Below are 19831 nucleotides of genomic sequence, written 5' to 3' on the forward strand. Positions count from 1 at the left end.
TATGAAACAAGATAATGCTTCTATATTCTTGTAATAATGGAAGTGTAATTACTTTTTAAGAGACAAAACAAACATCTGCATGTTTCTAAGAGCAGATAAAAGTGAGGATTTTATCCCATTTAGCTGTCACTTTGAAGCAGAGTCTTTAGGAGGTTTTGACCCATTTGAAAAGTTTTTTAGTTTCCTCATCTGAGCTATAGGGATTGTTCATGTTCTTAAAATCATTAATTCATTCAACCACAATTTCCTCTCACAATAATTATAGTAAGTGTGGCTTCCACTGACTTTTCTGAAGGATTTTAAAACCTCAATTTGAAATTAATATTTTATGCTGAAACATGTATCCAGTAAAAGCTGAGCTTCGGCTTCTTGGGACATGCTAAGTATTTAATTAATCAATTACAGCAGTACAGCTGTCAGACATACAACCCTCTCCTACTGGGTCACAAAACTATTCTTTTAATCAAAATATTTGGGGGTTTATTAACAGTCATGAAAGAGTTTGTGTGCCTCATTAAGCAAAGTGAAATAATTAACAGACTTTTTTATTAACAAAAAGCTCTTTACCTTGTTGATCCAGGTCTCAAATGTTGCCACTTCAGTTGTCAGGAACAAATCTGAAAAAAGGAGAAGAAAGGGGGCAAATAATTAAGTGTGATGCATTCAATTACCGATACTTCAGCAATTACAAATCAAACAAACAGTGCCGGTGTTCCACACTGAGGCATCTTATCTGTCAGTGTACTATGCTGTTTTTCAGGCATTTCAAATGCCAGTTTTTTTTTTTTTAATAAAGGTAAATGGAGTGATGATTAAAAAGAGTATCATCAGCATAAAAATTGTAACACACATCACGTTTCCTGATGTTCAAAGTCCAAGCTTCTGAACAGAAGATGAAAGGCTCTGGTCCAAAGTGCTGCAGGAAACCGATCGGTTCTGATCAAATTCCTACATGTTCAGTCATTTTTTTTCTTAGATGCAGAAATGTTAAAGGCCCACAGAATGCTGATGAACTGATAGAGAAGAAGCTGAATAAGTCTGTCTGTGGTGTAACAGGGTTAAAAGAGCTTAAATAAGTGACGAGAAATGTTTCTTTCTTTACTTACACCCTCTCAAATAACTCAAAAAACTAGAAAAAAACAAAAGTGCTGTGACCCTTTATCTGACTGAGATCATTTTGACTAATGGTCATTATAACCCCCATTAAACAGAAGTGTAGTTTTTAATTTTTCAATTCTTTCCATTGTTTTTAAATGAAGGCAAAAAACTGTTTTAATTTTATTTTTCTAAGGAGTATATTTTTAATGTTGGTCATTCCAGATATTTAGATATTCTAGTATCTTCATGTTTGTGTTTAGAAGAGTTTTTATCTTCTTTTTTTCTGTTTAAAGGGAGTTTTTCTCTCCATGGTAGACTTTTGTGAGTTGGGAGTTTGGGAGTTAAAACATTAACAAAAACCCATTTATTGTTTTGTTTTAATTTTGATAATTATTATCACATGTTTTACATTATTTCTAATTAGTATTTAATAAGTCATTATTTAAAGGAAATGATCGTCCATCATGCTGTAATATTTTAAATCCCACAGATAGCACAAATAAAACCAGGTTTAAACATTCTTTTTTGGGAAAGTGTTTGGCTTAGTTAGTGAGTCTGAGTTAAATCTTATGATCTTTGATGCTATAGAACTCTATTGTTGGTGTCTTCCAAAGACGCACCAAACGTCCTCATAAACTGTTATTTTCTCTTTATGTTGCATTCACATTACATTTCTCCTGATCTTCGCTGCATGTGTAACTGTGGCTTTTCTGTCTTTGACCTGGATGGGCAAAAACAGATGGTCCCACTGTTTCAACTTCACTATTTCAATGGTTCTTCACAGCAGCATTGCTAATAAATCAATTTATGACCTGCTATAAAAGAAGACCTTTTAAGCCTTTGCTTCAGTTTCAGAAAAAAACTTCTTCTATGAACTTCAGCTAAACAAGCTAATTTCAGCTTTACTATGAGTATATGACACACAGCAATTTAAGGATCAAATAGCTATAGTCTGGTATTTTCAATTTTAAACTCACTGTTATTCCAATAAATGAAAAGAGCTTTTCATTACATTCTGTGCTACTGAAATGATGAAGTTTATGTTCCTGATTTCGGAGATCTTCACAATCAAACACTGAACATTTTCTGATAAATGCCCAATTAGTGATGTAATGGGCCTATATCATGCAAAACAAACTTTTTTGAGCTTTTAAGCATTCCTCACTAAAACAACCCCAAAGCGGTAATTTGATCCATTCACACATTTCTGAGTATTACTCTAAAAACCTGCTTTCTGAGCAGCAGCTCCTCCCAACCCACAAAAACATGAGGAACAGCCCCTTCCAGGTAGAGTCTGCGCTGCCAGCACCGCCCCCAGGCTAACACTTTCTCCGTGGAGCTAGCGGTGATCGTCAAAAACGCTTTTGTAAGGCACCGCAATGCACACATCCATCTTTGGAAAAGTTCAGATGTTGCTTGTTTTCGTGGGCGAGATGCAGACACGCTGCCGTCTCTAAGCTGATGTCATGAAATGGGCGGCACCCACAAGGAGCGAAAGGCGGAGCCTGAGAGATCGAGTCGTTGTACGTCCGAGTAGGAAAATAAACTGGGAAAATAACTCATATTTCATACTCTGAAAGGCTAAAGAAAAGATTGATATAGGAACTTTAAGGTCAGTGTTTAGTCCCCATAACTTTCATTCAACCTCCATCAGAATGTCGTTGTGTTGCACGTCAAACTCTGACAACCTGAAAGCCAAAAGGAAAATGATAAATCACTTTAGAGAAATATGTTTTTAAGAATTTCATTGACTTGTTGTTTTGACAGTTCTCAGCTTTTGTTGAATAGGTGGCTTCTTGGAGCAGCCTAGGGGAGGACCAGGTGGAAAGAAATAAACAGGAAACAGAGGGCTGAGGTTGCTCTAAGCAACAGGATTTCATTCAGCCTTCTTGAGTCTTCAGCCCCCAGTAATGCCTGTAGCTTACTCCATTGGAATCCTATATCCTCCACTTGTACTTATTTTGTGTGCTCTCGAAGCTTAAAGCCGCAAGGCGCAATTCTGAAGCAGTTTTTTGTGACTTTATATAAGAGAGTGTTTGCTTTCATGACTATGTTCTTTGGCTCTGCTCAAATAACTGGACATGAAATAAATATTGACATCGATCTGCCTTGAAGCCAGGAGCTATAAAATATGTTCTGCATATGAAAGCACCAAAAAAGTAAGAAAAAAAAAATCAAAGAAAAAATGCAAAAGAAACTCATTATTGTAACCTTTTTCACTGACATGCACAAAACACACAACCTATTAGCATAATTGATCAGGCATCAGGCTCATCAGGGTGGCTTTAGGGAAAAAAGAGAGAAAGGATTTTCTCCTTACGTGGTCTCGCTTTTTTGCTGATCTTATTTTCAGCGCTGTTTTTTTTCTATGTTTATTTGTTTTTACAGCACACTGATCTGCATCCTGATTGGTTGTACCCCTAGTCAATCAATCTCCTCCGTGCCATGTCTCCTGTAAAGAATCACTGCACGTTTGAATTGTTAGAGTTATGTATATCTTTGATCGCAATATGATTTTTGGTTTCATTCCACCGTACTGGACTTTTTGTATTAGAAGGTTTCAACTTTGAAAATTTAATCAATAGAGAAAAGTGTATAAAGTGAGGATTTTAGAGCCTTAAAACATCTGTAATCCTACTTTGCGGATTTTACCTATTGCATGTTATTTATGGAACATAACCACCACTATAAACAGGGGGACAGTGTCTACATATCATTATGTTTTTGGTTAGAATGGCATTCACTTGTTGTTACTAGACTTAAAAAATCTGTCGTGGATTTAGCCTCACTAATTGGAAAAAAACACAGCCAAAACAAAGACAAATAATAATATGCATTGGCAAATTGTACTTCCAGCCATATAAATCTGAGCTTAAACATGTGTTATCTAGAAATTGGATGGCATCAACGTGAGGGATGCCACCTGGTAGGGTAGGATCTCTGCTAGAAGATGCAATGATAATGTTGATTCATACTTTTTGCAGACCCAAAAACTAGTCTTCTGTCAGCTCATTTCTGTCAAAGCTACAGAGGGGAGATGTGTCTTGCAGAGTCACAAGAATAATGCTTGATTGGTTAAAATGTAAGTTCCGGAGGAGAGCTGCAGAAGGCAGCAAAGACCAAACCACCAACCAATGAGATGTTTTGATGAAGCAGCAAGTTTGGTACTGTTGATTCACACAATGCGTATATGCAGCAGTAGGAGAACTGAAATATTTAAATAGAACCCACCTTCAATTATGTAAATCTAGAGGGAAATTCAACAACAAAAAATTTCATGAAAATGCACAGTTTTTATTTGGGTTTTGTGGAAACACATTATTTTTCAAAGGGGATTTCAAAGTACTTAGTTCACTCTCCAGCAAAAAAAATGGTTTTAAACATCATTTCACAAAGGCAAAAACTGCTGCGTTCATATATAACGGAGAGCATGAACACACAAAGCTCAATACAGTTTTCCCACTTAAAGTATGTGCGATTCTTTTCCGTTGTGTGCATTCACGGTGGGTGGTGTGTTGATTAGCTTGGTTAATCAGCCAATCGGGCCTCTTAGACAGAATCCAGCCGTGATTGGCTGATTAGCAGCAATGCGGTTGTGTTAGTGACAAAGACACGGTGGATCAGAGAGATGCACACTGGGATTTTATCTTGTAAACACTTAAGGATGTCGCAGCGGAGCAATTTCATGACTTCTCTTTCTCCTCGCCTATTTTCTCTTTTTCAAGTGCACACGGAGAAAGGGCCCAACTTTTAACATTTTAAAAGACATTTAGAAAAATGTATCATTTTAATTCTGAATGTTAAATCAATGCAAATATAATCCAGAGGGAAAGTGTACAAAAAAGGGGGAAATTTATACCAAACACAAAGAGGTGGAAATGTTATATTTTGGTGTTTTATATCCAACCGATTTCTTAGCCTTTAATCACACTTGAATTGATTTCTTAAAAAATATCACATTGACAAATCTAAACCTTTGTGCTACCAACATTTGTTTCTGTAATTTGTAATACAGGGATGTTGTTTCAACAGGTTTAATGTCTACTAACATACAGTAATTTATTTTCATATGAGTTCTTTTTCTGAATTGTTTGCCAAACTGAAGCACCTTCAGAACCTTTTCTTCCCCAAAGTTTTAGTCTTCTTTGTCACTTTAAATTCCAAGATAGTGCTCTTAAATTGTAAAAAAAGTTACGACAGGCAAGTTCTCTGCGCATTTTTTGGGCTGAAGAAGAAGTCTTTCGTGCGGATCATTTTATAGTTAGAACAGTTAAACAAGCGAAGTTCAAAAGTGAAGATTTAAACCTTCTGCAATAGACGATTTATCTTCTGGAGACCTGGTATTTTGTTTTTTACATAACCAACAAACAGGAGAGTTGTGGAGAAAGGGAAGGCTAGAGTACAGCTCTAGTAGGAGCTAGACCGTTGAGAAAAAGCATCAGTCTCCATGAGCTCCTTGAAGAAGCTCACAAATATAAAGCAGTATAAAGGCAGACGCTTCATTTGGTATTCACTCAGGAGCTCTATTGCAAATCACTTGATTAGTCTCTCAGCTCTCACAACTGCCTAATAATAATTCAACAATATGTGAGGTATACCTTTGTGGCCACACATAACACTCCTGCGTAAACACACAAACATCCAAACCCACTCGGCTGATTTCAGCACATTATTCAATGTCAATGAGGGTGCATGTGAATTGCGTTGTCATCAGGCTGCTATCCAGCCAATCATCTACAATCAGCTTCTCCTTTCATGCTAATAGATTAATTACAAGTGTGCCTGTTCCTAATAACAGGCTTTGAAAATCTCAAGCTGACACAGCTCAAGTGTGTGTGGGGAAAAACTCTAGCTCAGTGTAAACAGCATCTTATGACCATATAGAGAAATGTAACGCCTGCATCAGAGACATCAAGACCTGGATGACAATTAATTACCTCCTACTAAACCCAGAAAAAACTGAGGTCATTATACTAGGTCCCAAAAGAGATATGCTCTGTCTGATCAGATAGTCTCCCTGGATGGCGTAAGTATAGTCTCCAATTCCACAGTTAGAAACCTTGGGGTTTTATTTGACCAGAATATATCATTTAAGGCTCACATATCCCAGGCTTGTAAACCTGCATTTTTTCATCTGTGCAATATAGCAACGATTAGAAATTTATGATCTAATAGTGATGCTGAAAAGCTCATCCATGCGTTTGTTACGTCTAGGCTGAATTACTGTAACTCTTTGCTAGCAGCGTGTCCTAAAAATTCCAAGTCTTCAGCTTGATCAGAATGCAGCAGCTTGATTGTTAGCAGGAACTAGCAGAAGAGATCACATCACTTCTGTGTTAGCTTCACTTCACTGGCTCCCAGTTGGATCTAGAATCAAGTCCAAAATCCTCCTTCTAACCTCTAAGGCCTTACATGGTATGGCCCCATCCTCTATTAATGATCTCATAGTGCCTTACCAACCAGACAGAACACCTTGCTCACGAAATACAGGACTGCTTGTGGTTTCTAAAATTTGTACGGTTGGAGGTAGAACGTTTAGCCACCAAGCCCCTGTCTTATGGAATAAGCTCCCAGCTCATGGAAGAGAGGCCGACACAGTTTCTACATTCAAAGTTAGGTTTAAAACATTCCTCTTTGGACAGGATTATTGCCAGACTAGCCAGTAATCAAAGAATATTTAACTCACTATTAACATGTTTGAATTCAATTGAATAACAACAACAATTAGTTGTTAGTAGGCTGCCAGACGTTTGAAGCTGGGGAAAGTATGGTGCACTGGGGTTCTGTCCTCTATTCTCATCTCCTCTCCTCTATTCTTGATCATTTATTTATCATTTAGTTCTCCATGCCTCTGTTTGGTGCAGAGCGATTCGTGTATTGTCCTTCTGGGGGAGCAGGAATGATTCCAGCTTGATCGTCCGTGCTCCTGTATTTGGCTTTGGACCTTGCCTCTGACTTGTCTTGCCCCCCCAGCCGCCCCAACTTCCTCTGGATTAACCCCATCTGCTGGACAATTTAAAAATGTAGTTGTAGAGTTAGATATGTTAATTATTCTCTAAGAGTTCTGATACATCACCATCCGTCTTGGGAGAGGATCCTTCCTTCATGTGGACATCCCTAAGGTTTCTTCTTTTTTCCCCCGGAATCATTAATTTTTTAGGAGTTTTTCCTTACCGCGAAGGAGGGTCTAAGGCAGGGGTGGGCAATTCAAGGCCTCGAGGGCCAGTGCGTCTGCATGATTTCCCTTGCCCTACTCATGGCTGATTACCTGGTTCAGGTGTGTCCAGCCAATCAGAACATGCCAGAGCAGGCTATGTTGGAAAACATGCAGGAATGCGGCCCTCAAAGCCCACCCCTGGTCTAAGGGCAGGGATTGCTCAGTTTAGTTTAGTCCGTTTAGTTTACTCTAGCCTTTAACTATTGATTTCTATGACTTCATGTTCTTTATTATTTCATGTTTACTATGCAATTACCAGTATGAAGTCCATTGAGAGAACTATTGTTGTAACATTGAGGTATATAAATAAAATGGAATTGAATTGAATCTTATGATGCTTTGGGAGACATGATGCACGTTTTTGACAAATGCCAGAGCAATGTCCCTGCTTGAAACTTACTGATATCAACAAGTAACAAGTAAGGACAGGTGTTTGCTATGGATGGAACAATGATTATGGAGACCCCATTTAGTGCTATGACCTGTCCAGACTGTCTCACATCATAAACTTCACAGATAGAGAACGACTTCACAAGGTCAGACCTGCAATTTGTTTGGCTTTCCAAAAAATAAAAAAAGTTTAATTAAAGAGAAATAATCCAAATTGTGATACTCAAAATTACACGGCTTTGGGCAGGGGGTGGAGATAAAAAAAACAGGAGATCCAGAGAAAAGGTGAGTGGTCCTTGAGTTATTCATAGGCTCTCCATCAGATTTGTTAAGGGGATTGGAAGCAATTTAAAGGCCTCTGCTGGCTGTTTGACTACAGCAGTGTTATGCCCTCTATTCCATTATATCTAGCTGCAGTGGGTGGATAAGAGCTAGGCCTCCTATTAGCCCCTGTATAAACAGACAGGGTGAAGCTAAAAAGATGCTATGCCTCAACAGAGAAAATAGTCATGAACAAGCAGCAGGTAGAAGCAGTCAGGAGTCATCAATCAGTTCTTTTTGCATGTTTTCCATTTATTACCATGGTGCAAAATAGCATTGTTTCTGTGCCTTCAAAAGAGGTAAAGTGGGGGTAATCAATCAAATGTCAGAGCCAATTTCTAATTTAGGCCTTGTAGATGTAATTATGAATAAAGACTGGCAGCTGAAGTACTCAGTCATCACTTTAAATTGGCCAACAAGTACTGTTAGATATTTGCGGAGACCAAACAGCAAGGGGACACAAGATATTTTTAAATGGCTTCAAAGCTAATTAAAAAAATGTGTGCTGACAAAACTACAAAGTTGATTTATGGGCTACAATTTTTAATTTAAGGAGAAAAAGTTGCATGACAAAGAGGTATTTCTCCAGTTTAAGCACACAACAAGGTCCACAAATAAAGTTAAAAAAAAATTGTATCAAAAGGACCTGAGAATCTCTATTGTCTGGTACTGTGGAATTAAATGTGCTCTTTGATTTGTGCCATAGATTTGATGTTTTCTGGCATTTTTGTTTCAGGAAAAAACTAAACAAACTATAGTCAATCCTTCTGGGTTAATGCATTCCTTCCAGACCTCATTTTCGTTGCACTTTTGGGGCATTTTTGACTAGTTAAAGGTTCAAGAAAGAAGAAAAATGGCTGGAGAGGTGGAAAGGGAATTATAGTCAAGGTATAAATTATTAGGATAAATGTCACACTCTCTCTGTGGTATTGTTATGAGGCCTTAAAGTGCACAATATACAAACTTTTAATGGATTTTGTAAAATTAAAATGTCTGAAGCTAAAAGAAGTATTGAACATTTCAGTAATCAGATCAGTATTAGAGCGAAAAGCAAGAAGTTGTAATTTTTCATGCAACACAATCTATTTACTTTTTAAGTTACAGATTTGAATGCATTTTTGAACCCTAAAGTAACAGTAAACAATTAAAAATGTTTGATGCAAATGTCACCAGTGGAGTTGCTGCAACACATACGCTAAACAGTTTACCTTAGAGAGTTTGTTTTCACAATTCCTTCAAAACCACCAATTTCACATCAATGCTGCAGATTATGGAAAGAGAAAAACATTAAAAGGTATTTAAAAAATTAAGTTTCTGCATCCACCAGCTTAATCTGCAAACAGGCAGAAACTGATGTAAACACAGCAAACCCAAGGTGCTTTGCAAGATGAGCAAGAAAACAGTCATGAGGCCCTCCAGCTGAGAAGTGAAACAGAGAACATTAAATAAAACGCTGCTCATGAAAGCAGAAATAAAACATAACAAAATAATAGACTACAATGATGAAAGGTATGAGGGCTATTTGGTACAAATGCTTTAAATTTGGTAAATTCCAAATGAAAAGAAATGGGACCAACACAGACCCTTGGGGGACTCCATACATAATTTGGTCAACCAAAACACATTTCTGATGAGGTTTACTTTTTTTAAACTAACTGAACAACCACATTTTAAATTTTAAAATGCTTCCTTCTCTCAAGGCCACACCAACAGTAAAACTCGTCAGGATTTGCTGAACATTTGCTTTTGCACTATTTGGATTGTTGGTAAGGTGGACAAAAAAACTATACTAATAAACACTGTAACTGTTTCAAATCCTTTGTTTTTCATCCTAAGAGGACCAAAAACTATGGAAATGTTACCAGGCTACTTCTTCAGATACAGCTACATTTGATAACAAATACATCAATTCAAACTCATGGATAGAAAGATGCATGTAAAAGAAAAAACTTATTTGTGTCAGTTGGACTACTGAGCACACACACACAAACACACTATTGGTATGTTGATGTGGGAGGAAGTTTTAGTTTGTTTTCTTCATTTAACCACATTAAATCTCCATAAAAAAGCATCTACATCCAAATGATAAAGAAGATATTTTAACACAAGTTTAAGAGTTACAGATTTTCTTCTACTATTCTACACATTGAGTAGGGCTGCACGATATGAGGAAAACTTGCGATATGCGATATTAGTGATCAATATTGCGATAACGATAAATTTGCGGTAAATAAACAAATAGAAAAATAAACAAAAACATCATTCCCATTTCATTGCAACAGTTTAAAAATTATACTCCAAATGACCCTCATCGACATGGGGGACAAACGTCAGGGTGGCTAACCCTGGTCCTCAAGAGCCTCAACCCTGTCTGTTTTCCAATTCTCCCTAGACTGCTCGATAATGATAACCAAAATCAGGTGTGTTCAGTCAATCAGGATGTGAAATCACTTGAGTCAGCCAATCAACAGCAAGCTGGTTAAGGAGAGCTGGAAAACAGGCAGGGTTGAGGCTCTTCAGGACCAGGGTTAACATAATAGGCCTCCATCTGATTGGTCAACAATGGGAAGGCGTCCATCTGATTGGTCAAAGCATAAAGGGATTTATTTGATTCGTTAAATGCTTCAAGCTGCTAGAAGATTGTTTTAACACATTTTGGGTTTGCGATTTATTGCGATATTCGCCGTCTTTTGCGATATGCATATTGCAGAGCTGGATATTGCGATAACGATAAATTTGCGGTATATTGTGCAGGCCTAACATTGAGTTTCACTGTTCGGACCACTTGTTAATGTCCTGCTACTTCTGTCAAACTGAAATGGGTGACTAATTGATCAAAACCTAAAAATAATTAAAAAAAAAAAAAATCTGGAAAGTTGAAGATGAACACAACAACTGTTTGATAACAGTCATTACTCAATAAGCATAGTTAATTTAATAAAAATTCACGTGAAGCTTTAAATCTAAAGAATACACCCTTTCTTTAGCACAGCTGTAGATCCCGATTAAACGACTGTTATTCCATTAATTATGTATTTTTTAAAAATCATTTTGTTGAAATATTCACCTCAGCTTTTTTATGTTGAAAATGTTTCATGCACACAGATACTCAGAGTATTAGACTTTAAATAGTGGGTATAAACTCTGAAGGCACAAACATGATTAAACAAAACACATGGTGGTTGAGGAGTCTGAATATGACATTGTTTTCTTTTTTGCAGATTAAAGTGATTGATGAAACAATTCATTTTTTTATTTCTAAATCTTCCTTACATTCTAACAGCCCACCTTCGTTCTACCTTCTTTCTGCAGCCAAGAGCCTTGATAGAAAACACCGTTGTTGCACCTCTAAAAGGCCTTGAAACATTTATTCCAACAGCCAACATCTTCTACATCACTGTTTTATGCACAGCATCTTTCTATGCTTTTAAATTGTCACCTGAGTCACTAACATCAGTATCAAGTATTGTTTTTATTTTACTGGAGCGTGATAAACCTAAAAGTACATTTAAAAAAGAAAGATATCAGTGCACCACCCTGGGATGAGGGCAGCATTGGGAAGTGCGACCAAATGAGCTGCTGAAATGCAGGGAAGGACACAGAAAGCCAGGAGAGACAGAGCCAAGCCTCCTTGTTCTTCTGTCCCTGAGGGCATTATTTGTTAACCTGTTACCCAGCAAACACGCTGCGACTCCTGTCCTTGCTCGGCTGTCAAGAGGACACACATGTAGAGTCAAGGCGGCAGCACAGACACAAAAATGTGATGTATCCTCTCTGGGCCGTGAAGAGGGGCTAAAGCCAGGACACACAGCCAATAGATCGAATTGTTTATTGCAAGGGCCTGGAGGACAAACGTTCTGTTTGTGCAAACGTGTGTGAGAGAAATAAAGTTCCAATAATGCTGACAAAAATCAAGAAAAATAGGAGATTTGATCTTGCTTTTGGTCCTGGTCAATCTAGTCAAACTATGAAGCCTTTTTCTTCCGAGAGCAGCACACAGTGCTTTAGAGAATTCAAACATTTTTCAGATTTAAACAACAAACCGTGTACAAACATGTGTTTCTGTTATAAGCCAGCCAGATAAGTGAAGACCTCCATGTTTGGCTGCATCGATTTGTTCTTTTCGTCTTTAACCTCCAGACTGCTTCATTCCTCAGCAGGATACAAGGAGCGCCTTTGGCATTTGGAGGGAAATGTCACAGGCATCGGCAATGAAACAGATACTCCGAGTCCCACTGACACTCATTCACTCTGAAGAGGTTGCAGGGAGGTGACACAACAACGTAAGTCTAGAAATAAGTATATATCCGATGAACTTATGACAACTGTCTGTTTAGTAAAATAAATACCAAGATTTTAATCAATCAAATCACAAAAAACATCCAGAATGAGCAGCAATTTTAATCAGATTGTTCAAACACAAGACCAAGCCACCTTCTGCATGGGCTGAGGCTTTTTAGCACGTGTGTAAAAAAAAGCCACCTCAAGGTTTCTCCATCAGAATGTAAAAAATGTAAGCAGAGAAAAGCAGCCTAGTGCTGATATGCAACACTTTACAGTAGTGAAATACTACGCAAGTGAAGTAAATGCTAAATCAGCATTTGATAAGCATATCGGTGCAAATGTGATATAAAAAACTCCACTTTTTCGACATCAGAATCAGCCACTTCTGGTAGATCATATGAATGATTGAGACGTTGTGTGTTATTTAGGCAACGTCTCGGGTGTTAACGGGTTGATGATTTGGTGCAACTAAGGCCTCATCAGGTCAAGGCAACAATCACTCATCGACCTGGAACACAGTGACATACCTTTTTGCTAAAATCCCAATTTGACAAACTTAGTCAGGCTGATGGCATCTGTCATTTAGGCCGCCATAGTTTCTGCGGGAGTTAGCCAACAACCTTTTTTCTTTTCCAGTTTACTTTCAGTAAGTGGCAGACATTTCGGTCAACAGAGTCAAATCATATTACGCCGCAGACATTTTTTTCCACCAAGTAAGCCCTGGACTAAAACAGTGCATTTGTTTGTCTACAATATCATGTAAATGCTAGATGGATTGTGCACCAATGTCACCGCCATCTCAATCAAATGGATGTTTAAGTCACTCTCACAAAAAAGACGAGTGTACACTGAGAACTTGGGGAAGTAGAAAACCATCGTACAGCAGAAAATCAATCTAGAGGAATGATTTTCCAAGGTCTAAGTGACACGAAGCAGTTCCTGGTTTTGTTTAGTCATTAAAATATTTGACAGTTATTGGCTGTTGCTAACGTTAGCAATTAGGTTATTTAGCTCTCTGAAAGACGGGAATGTCTCTATGATCAAAAAGCATAACATTACTGACCTAATTACTGAGTTATTGATTGGGAATATAAAAAGGTTATTATTACCATTCTAAGTATTGGCATTTTTACAACACAAAGATCAAAAACCTCGGATATTAGATGATAAACAAATTTGTAGTCATCATTTTTTTTGTAAAAAACAACAACAACAAGACGTCTCAGACTTAAAGCTGCATTTCTTTACGTAAATAATTTGCTCCGACTAATGTCCAGGTAATAGAGCAATAGTAATAGCCTCAAATCTATATATTACATGTCTATGCTGTCTGCCACCGTTTTAGCAAATGTGTTGACACACAATAGAACCACAGAGTTTCTCTTCCTTAAAAAAACATTTAAAACAGAAAGGAGAGCACAGAATGGGAATTTGATTGATTGTTCCACTAAAACTACAGATTTTCTTTAAGGAAACATAGTTTAAAAGAAGCTTTATCAACAGAAAAGGGACTGTGTGGGGTTTAGGAGCAGGGGCCTGCAGCTTTTAGTGTTAGCAAAACCATTTGGTTCAGTTTCTTACTGACCCAGCCAGAGTAACAGAGTCTCACTTTCCCTCTCAGAAAAATACAGTTTATGTTTTTGTGGCTATTTTGTCATTCGTCCATCCATTTTCTAAACCTGCTATTTACCTTTTGAGGTCTTAGGTCTGGCGGAGCCGGTCCCAACTACTGTTGGGGGTGAAGGCGGGGTCCACCGTAGACGGGTCGCCAGTGTGTCGCAGGGAAAACACACTCACAAATGCACAACTAGGGACACTCAACCAATCGACTTATAACACGTTACAGCGTGAGGAAAGCTAGTGCGCCCGGCCAGCTTTGAAATATTTACAATATTTACATTATAAAAGATTTTTTTTCTAAAAAATAACAATTTTACATTTTTTACTCTTGACAGCAAGATATAAAGAAGTTTGTATTATTATGATGTGGCTGAAACTTCATCCTTTTTCTGCTTTTACTGTAAAATAAGAAGGGCTAAAAGAGTTGGTTGTGACTTTGGAGAACCCTGATCTATAGCATCTGTTATAAAGCAGAACTTTAGAGTCAATGACACTTCAAGAAATCAGGAAAATAAAAGATGATACCAACAGTTGAGGAGAGTTGCTAAAGGGAATAGGGATATATTTTGTTTGCTAACTGCAGCAATAGATAGATATAAACTTTATTAATCTCCCAAAGGAGAAATTCAGGTGTCCGGTAGCAAAACACACAACCACACACAATAAAAACCAGTAAAATGACAGTTCACAAAATAAAATATCAATTCATATCCGGCAGGTTCATTAAACAACCTGATAGCTGAAGGGACAAATGAGTTCTTAAAGCGTTCTGTCCTGCAGCGCAGTGAAAGGAGCCTATTACTCCGTGTGCTCCTCTGACCAGACATCGTGTTGTGCAAGGGATGTCTGGGATTGTCAGGGATGCTTTGAGTTAGGCCCTCATCTTCTTCTGCAGCACAGATCCCACAGAGTCCCCCCTCCTCCCGATCACAGATGCACACCTCTTTATCAGTTTGTCCAGTCGATTGCAATCCCTTGTGGTCATGCTACCAATAGAGACTGTTTATTACGTTTCTATTTTTATTTACTTTTGACTAGCATAACTTTGACAGTAAAGAATGAACAAACAATCCTCGAACAAAGCCACCTGAAGGTGCTGTTGGAAAGCCAAGCCTCCTCCGAGTGTCTCCTGGCTCGCGTGGCCTCGTCCTCTGCCACAGAGAAGCAGCAGACTGTGAAACTAGCTTTTGCGGACCTGCTCAAAGCTCACTGACATGATTTGCTGTGGTGTTGAGAGATGGGGCAGATGAAAACCGCTGAAGAAATATTTTCAGACCGCATCCTTGTCGTGAGAGAGAAGATGTGTGAGCTGCGAAACCGCATCCGCACAGTCAGAAAGATCGAGAGCCCTGAAACCTTCTCAGGAGAAAATGATGGAGGGCGTTTTTTCCCCAAACCCACGGCCGCCTCAAAACGTTTTGGGGAACGGGAGAGCGTCGATTCAAATGCTGGCTCCACGGTTGCATATAGAAAATGACACAGGTGCAACCACACTGCCGTAAGCTTCAACAATATTAAATGCTTCATTAATCTCCCACAGACCTGAGCGAGGCAATTAATAAACTCCCTGACAACCTGATGTCAGCTTTGATATGTAGACCACACACACACAAACACAATGCAGAGTCCAGACCAGCAAGAAAGAGTGGAGCTTTGCAGAATAAATCCATCTCTAAGCTAATATGTTGCCCCTTACAACAATGTGTGCCTTCCACCCTGATCCATCAAAATGGCTTATTCACGAACATGGCAAAACACACAGGCGCAGAATGAAGCGATGCTATTCCAGGACGGAATAATCTTCTAAAACCATTACAGGGAACAACGTAGGTGCAGGCGCTATGAGGAGGATTATCACTGCAACACACACACACGCACATTTTCCATCTGCGTTTGGCTCATAACACTTTCTTTATGCCGAACATGTGTCTGCGTAAATAGAAACTGCGGCTGGATCTATGGTGACGGGGATCAGAAAGCTCATTTTCAGGACTGGAATGAGGTGTGTGTGCGTTTTTCTGGAGCGCCAACACCAAAAGCAATGTAAATAATAAACATAACTTGGACTGTATCCGTTTGGTATAGAAAATAAATATGCCAAAGGACCATGTTATTTTTAAATGATAAAAAAAAAAGTTATAAAAATACTAACGAGGTTGGAACTGATTGCCAAGACGACCTAGTTTGTGTTTCCAGCGACGCGAAGAATAATGGCCAGGGAGCATTTTGACTACAATGGCAGATGCAGTACCAGGATAGCATGGAAGCTGAAGGGAAAGTTTGAAACTATAGAAATTTAATTTTTTATCTCCTATAAACAGATTTCCGGGAGTCACAGATTGCTCCTCATGTGTCCAAACAAATTAAATAATCTCAAAAAAGACTGAATACTACTTTTAAAGACGCACTCCAATGAAAATGGTGTTTTTAACTTATTCTTGTGATATTTTTCTCATGATGGAGGACACCTGTGAAGAAAATTCAGCTTAAACTTGAGTTTTGAAATATTTCTTGACTCGAATTGTTGTGAATCAGGAGCAGATGAAAAAACGCCGTTTGAAAAGTAGCTTTTTTGTGACGTAGAAAATTCGCTGGGAGGGTCACGAGCGCCCAGCTCCGAGCTCTCAGCAACGGGGAGGGGACGGGGGAGTGAGGTGGCTCCACCCCAGCAGTCCCACCCACACCTAAGAGGTGAATTTCTGATGTCCTAGAAAAAGACACACTTTTAGATTTTGGCTAAAAATGGCATAATCATAAATGAAAGACCGCTTTTTAAAAAAGAGGGGACAATTTTAAATTTAGTCAAATAAATAAAGGAAACATTCATGAAAGTCTACCATGATGAGAGGAGCTGCTGTTGAAACACAAGAAGAGGCTGGGCACTCTCCCTCCTTCTTTCCACGTTCCACCACCCATTTTAGAAGAACATAAACACTCACCTGAGCACAGGTGTTAGCTCACCTTTGCACTAACAGTTTGCATGATTGAATGACTGAAATATTTCACACTAGTTGGTTTTAAGGCATAAGTATGCGTGTGAACACTATCTGTTTTGTGTACATGTCGACAGGTGGACATTTTTGCAGCTAGCAGGTGTGTTTAATACATTTGAGTGTGTGTGTGGACAGGCTCCGCCCCTTTTTTTTTTTTTTTACTACATTTGAACCTTACCATAATGATTAACAACCAGTAAACTTGTTGCTTTATGCTGCTTCATGGTCTTATCCCCCTTCCCTTCCTATTATCACCCTCCTACCCCCCCCCCTCTCTCTCTAACGTCCCTCTCTCTTCTTCCCTTCTTTCCTTTTCCGTCCGGTCCAACACCAAAGATTTTCAGACATGATTGAAATTACCGGTAATAAAGTTTGGCCTCAATTACAAAAGGGGTTTATTCAGACATACCTTTGGTTTGTCTGAAGATTAATAACCCCTCTTGTTAAAGTAAAATATGTCCAACACAAGAGGCCCTCAGCTTTCATCTGTCTGCCCAGCTGTTGGACAGGACAAGTTAGAAAAAAAAAAAAAACAAAAAAGAAACACAAGAAGAGGACAATGCAGAGAGAGTACAGGAATATGTCACATGCTGCGGTAACTTGCAAGCCACCAATAAAGCAGTAATGAGGCCCTGACATTGGCCAGGAAACTATTCCCGGCCTTCTTCCTCCCCCCTCGCTGGCAGGCCTGATGTAGTGGGGTCAGCTCGTATAATATCATGGAAGCGTTTACAGCAATGACACGGACCGGGCCAGATTGGAGTCGTGACACCGCGGTGAAACGGGCCTTGTCCTCCTTGAACCACAAGAGTAAAACACTTCACGCTCGCTGTTCAGCAGAGGACCTCCATTCTAACTGCAGTAAAAGGCGACGCTGCAGACATGTGTAATATGTTCCACTTGTGTGGTGCCACCATCCAGGAGTTCCATTACATTTCAGGGCTTTTGGGTTTCTACATTTGATTTTGGCTTGTTGGTTTCATTTTCACCCTATTGAATGCTAAGTTGAACAAACAGAAACCTTGTCATAAACAAATCAGGTTCTTTAAATTACATCTTTTTTGTTTGCCTTAACTAGTGAGGCTTTTGGTTGTTTTAGGTCAACTCTGTTATCGCAGTTATTTTATTGTTTTTTTTTATTTACATTTTTTTTTGTTTTTCAAGTTTTTGGCTGCTGTTAATTGCTGCTAACCAAAATAGACAAACAAACCAAAGAAAAGTCAAATAAACTTTAAAACCTCTCCAGGGTAATCATATACTGAGTGGAACTTCTAATCATGATATTCATATATTTCATTCCTGATCATTTTGATGACACCTGAAAATTGTTTGTGCGCCTTATGAGTGAAGAATCTAAAAAAGATGGATAACTATTGGATTTGTTAAAAAAAACAAAAACCTACCCAGCCTTTATAAGAAGGAAACAACCCTTTAAAAGAGCTTGTTTGTGTTTTTGTAGCACCCTGTTTATGGAATACCACCTGTTTTTAGTAAAGTACCAGTAGTTTAATTTTAGTAGTTTTTTTTTTTTTTGGGGGGCCCCAGGGTGGAGCAGTGGTTAGCGCTCTTGCCTTACCCCTGGTTCAAGTCCCGGCTGGGCACCTGACAAAGAACATCAATGGGGGAGTTTGCATGTTCTCTCTGTGCATGCGTGGGTTTTCTCCGGGGACTCCAACTTCCTCCCACCTTCCAAAAATATCCTTCATAGGTTAATTGGTTACGCTAAATTGTCCTCAGCTGTGAATGTGCGTGTGCATGGGTGTGTGATTGTGGCCCTGCGACAGACTGGCGACCTGTCCAGGATGTCCCCTGCCTTTGCCTGCAAGTGGCCAGGATAGGCTCCAGCAGCCCCGTGACCCCGAAAGGGGACAAACGGTTCAGAAGAAGCTACTGTATCATGTCTGCTTTTTCTGAATGTATTCTGAGTGAGACTCAAGTCACTGTGGCTCTGCTTAGCAATAAAAAAAATGTTTAAAAAAAAAGCAAAGCTGCTCGGCTCTTCCTCCCGTCTTATCTATAGGAACCATTTTAATCTGGAGTGCTTTTGAAAATCATCCGTGTTTAAGCGTCCCTCTGGCGCTCCAGACGGTGCCGCTCAAAGAAACAGGTGGCAGAAGAAGACAGAACCGAGCCCCATCCTCACGTCAGTCCTGTACAGATCCGCTCCATCACTCCACCCCCCCCCACCCCACCCCACCCCACACACGTCTGCAATCCTCCCATGAACCGCAGCAGTCAGAGTGGCGGTTTCTCCACCTCTCAAGCTGTCGGTGCGGCCCACATTCATGCAGAGCGACAGGAAAACAGCAGAATGCAATTATGTGACAAAGATTGCCTTATTGGTGCCTTTGTGATCACATGTTTGTAGAAATATAAGCAATGAGGTTCCCTTTTTTATTCAAAAAATAGTGTATTTTAATCATCATTTTAACTCTTTGTATGAGTGGAAGTGAGGTTTGATTCTCTTTTTAGAATGTACAGAATATAGCAGATTACATAGACTCAATGTCTCTCAGCACCACGAGGTCATGGTTGAAGCTGCAACGACACTGGAGCCTGCAGCTCACTGTAAGCCGAGAGGGAAACAACACATGGACAAGGGAACGGAGACGACAATGAGACGGACAGAACAAGTCTTTCATGTAGTGAAAATAAAGGACTAAACAGGATTTAATACTATCACATAAACTGCCCTTTTCTTTCATTTTAGTCGAATGCAGGCAGGTTTCATGTCCTTTTTATGGACTCATTAGGAATTCACTCCTTCTGGAGTGCTTTAACAGGGTTTTGTCTGCCCTCACGCTGCTGCAGCTCCATCAAGAAGACACTGCTGACCAGAGTCGAAACTTGAAACAGGAGGACTAATCACCTCCCTCCTGCTCTCAGGTCCTCACATGGGCCTAAGAAG

The 19831-nt window shown here is 39.2% G+C and overlaps 1 protein-coding gene across 1 annotated transcript in view; it reads right to left on the reverse strand.

Moving 5' to 3' along the window:
- itfg1 (integrin alpha FG-GAP repeat containing 1) overlaps positions 1-19831 on the reverse strand; it is a 159016-nt gene that overhangs the window by 133566 nt on the left and 5619 nt on the right. Inside the window, exon 7 of the mRNA XM_023953696.1 lies at positions 568-617. Within this exon, the coding sequence (XP_023809464.1) occupies positions 568-617 (50 nt within the window). The remainder of the gene's footprint in view (positions 1-567; positions 618-19831) is intronic.

Source organism: Oryzias latipes, chromosome 3 (assembly GCF_002234675.1).
Source record: "Oryzias latipes chromosome 3, ASM223467v1".
NCBI classification, from domain to species: domain Eukaryota; kingdom Metazoa; phylum Chordata; class Actinopteri; order Beloniformes; family Adrianichthyidae; genus Oryzias; species Oryzias latipes.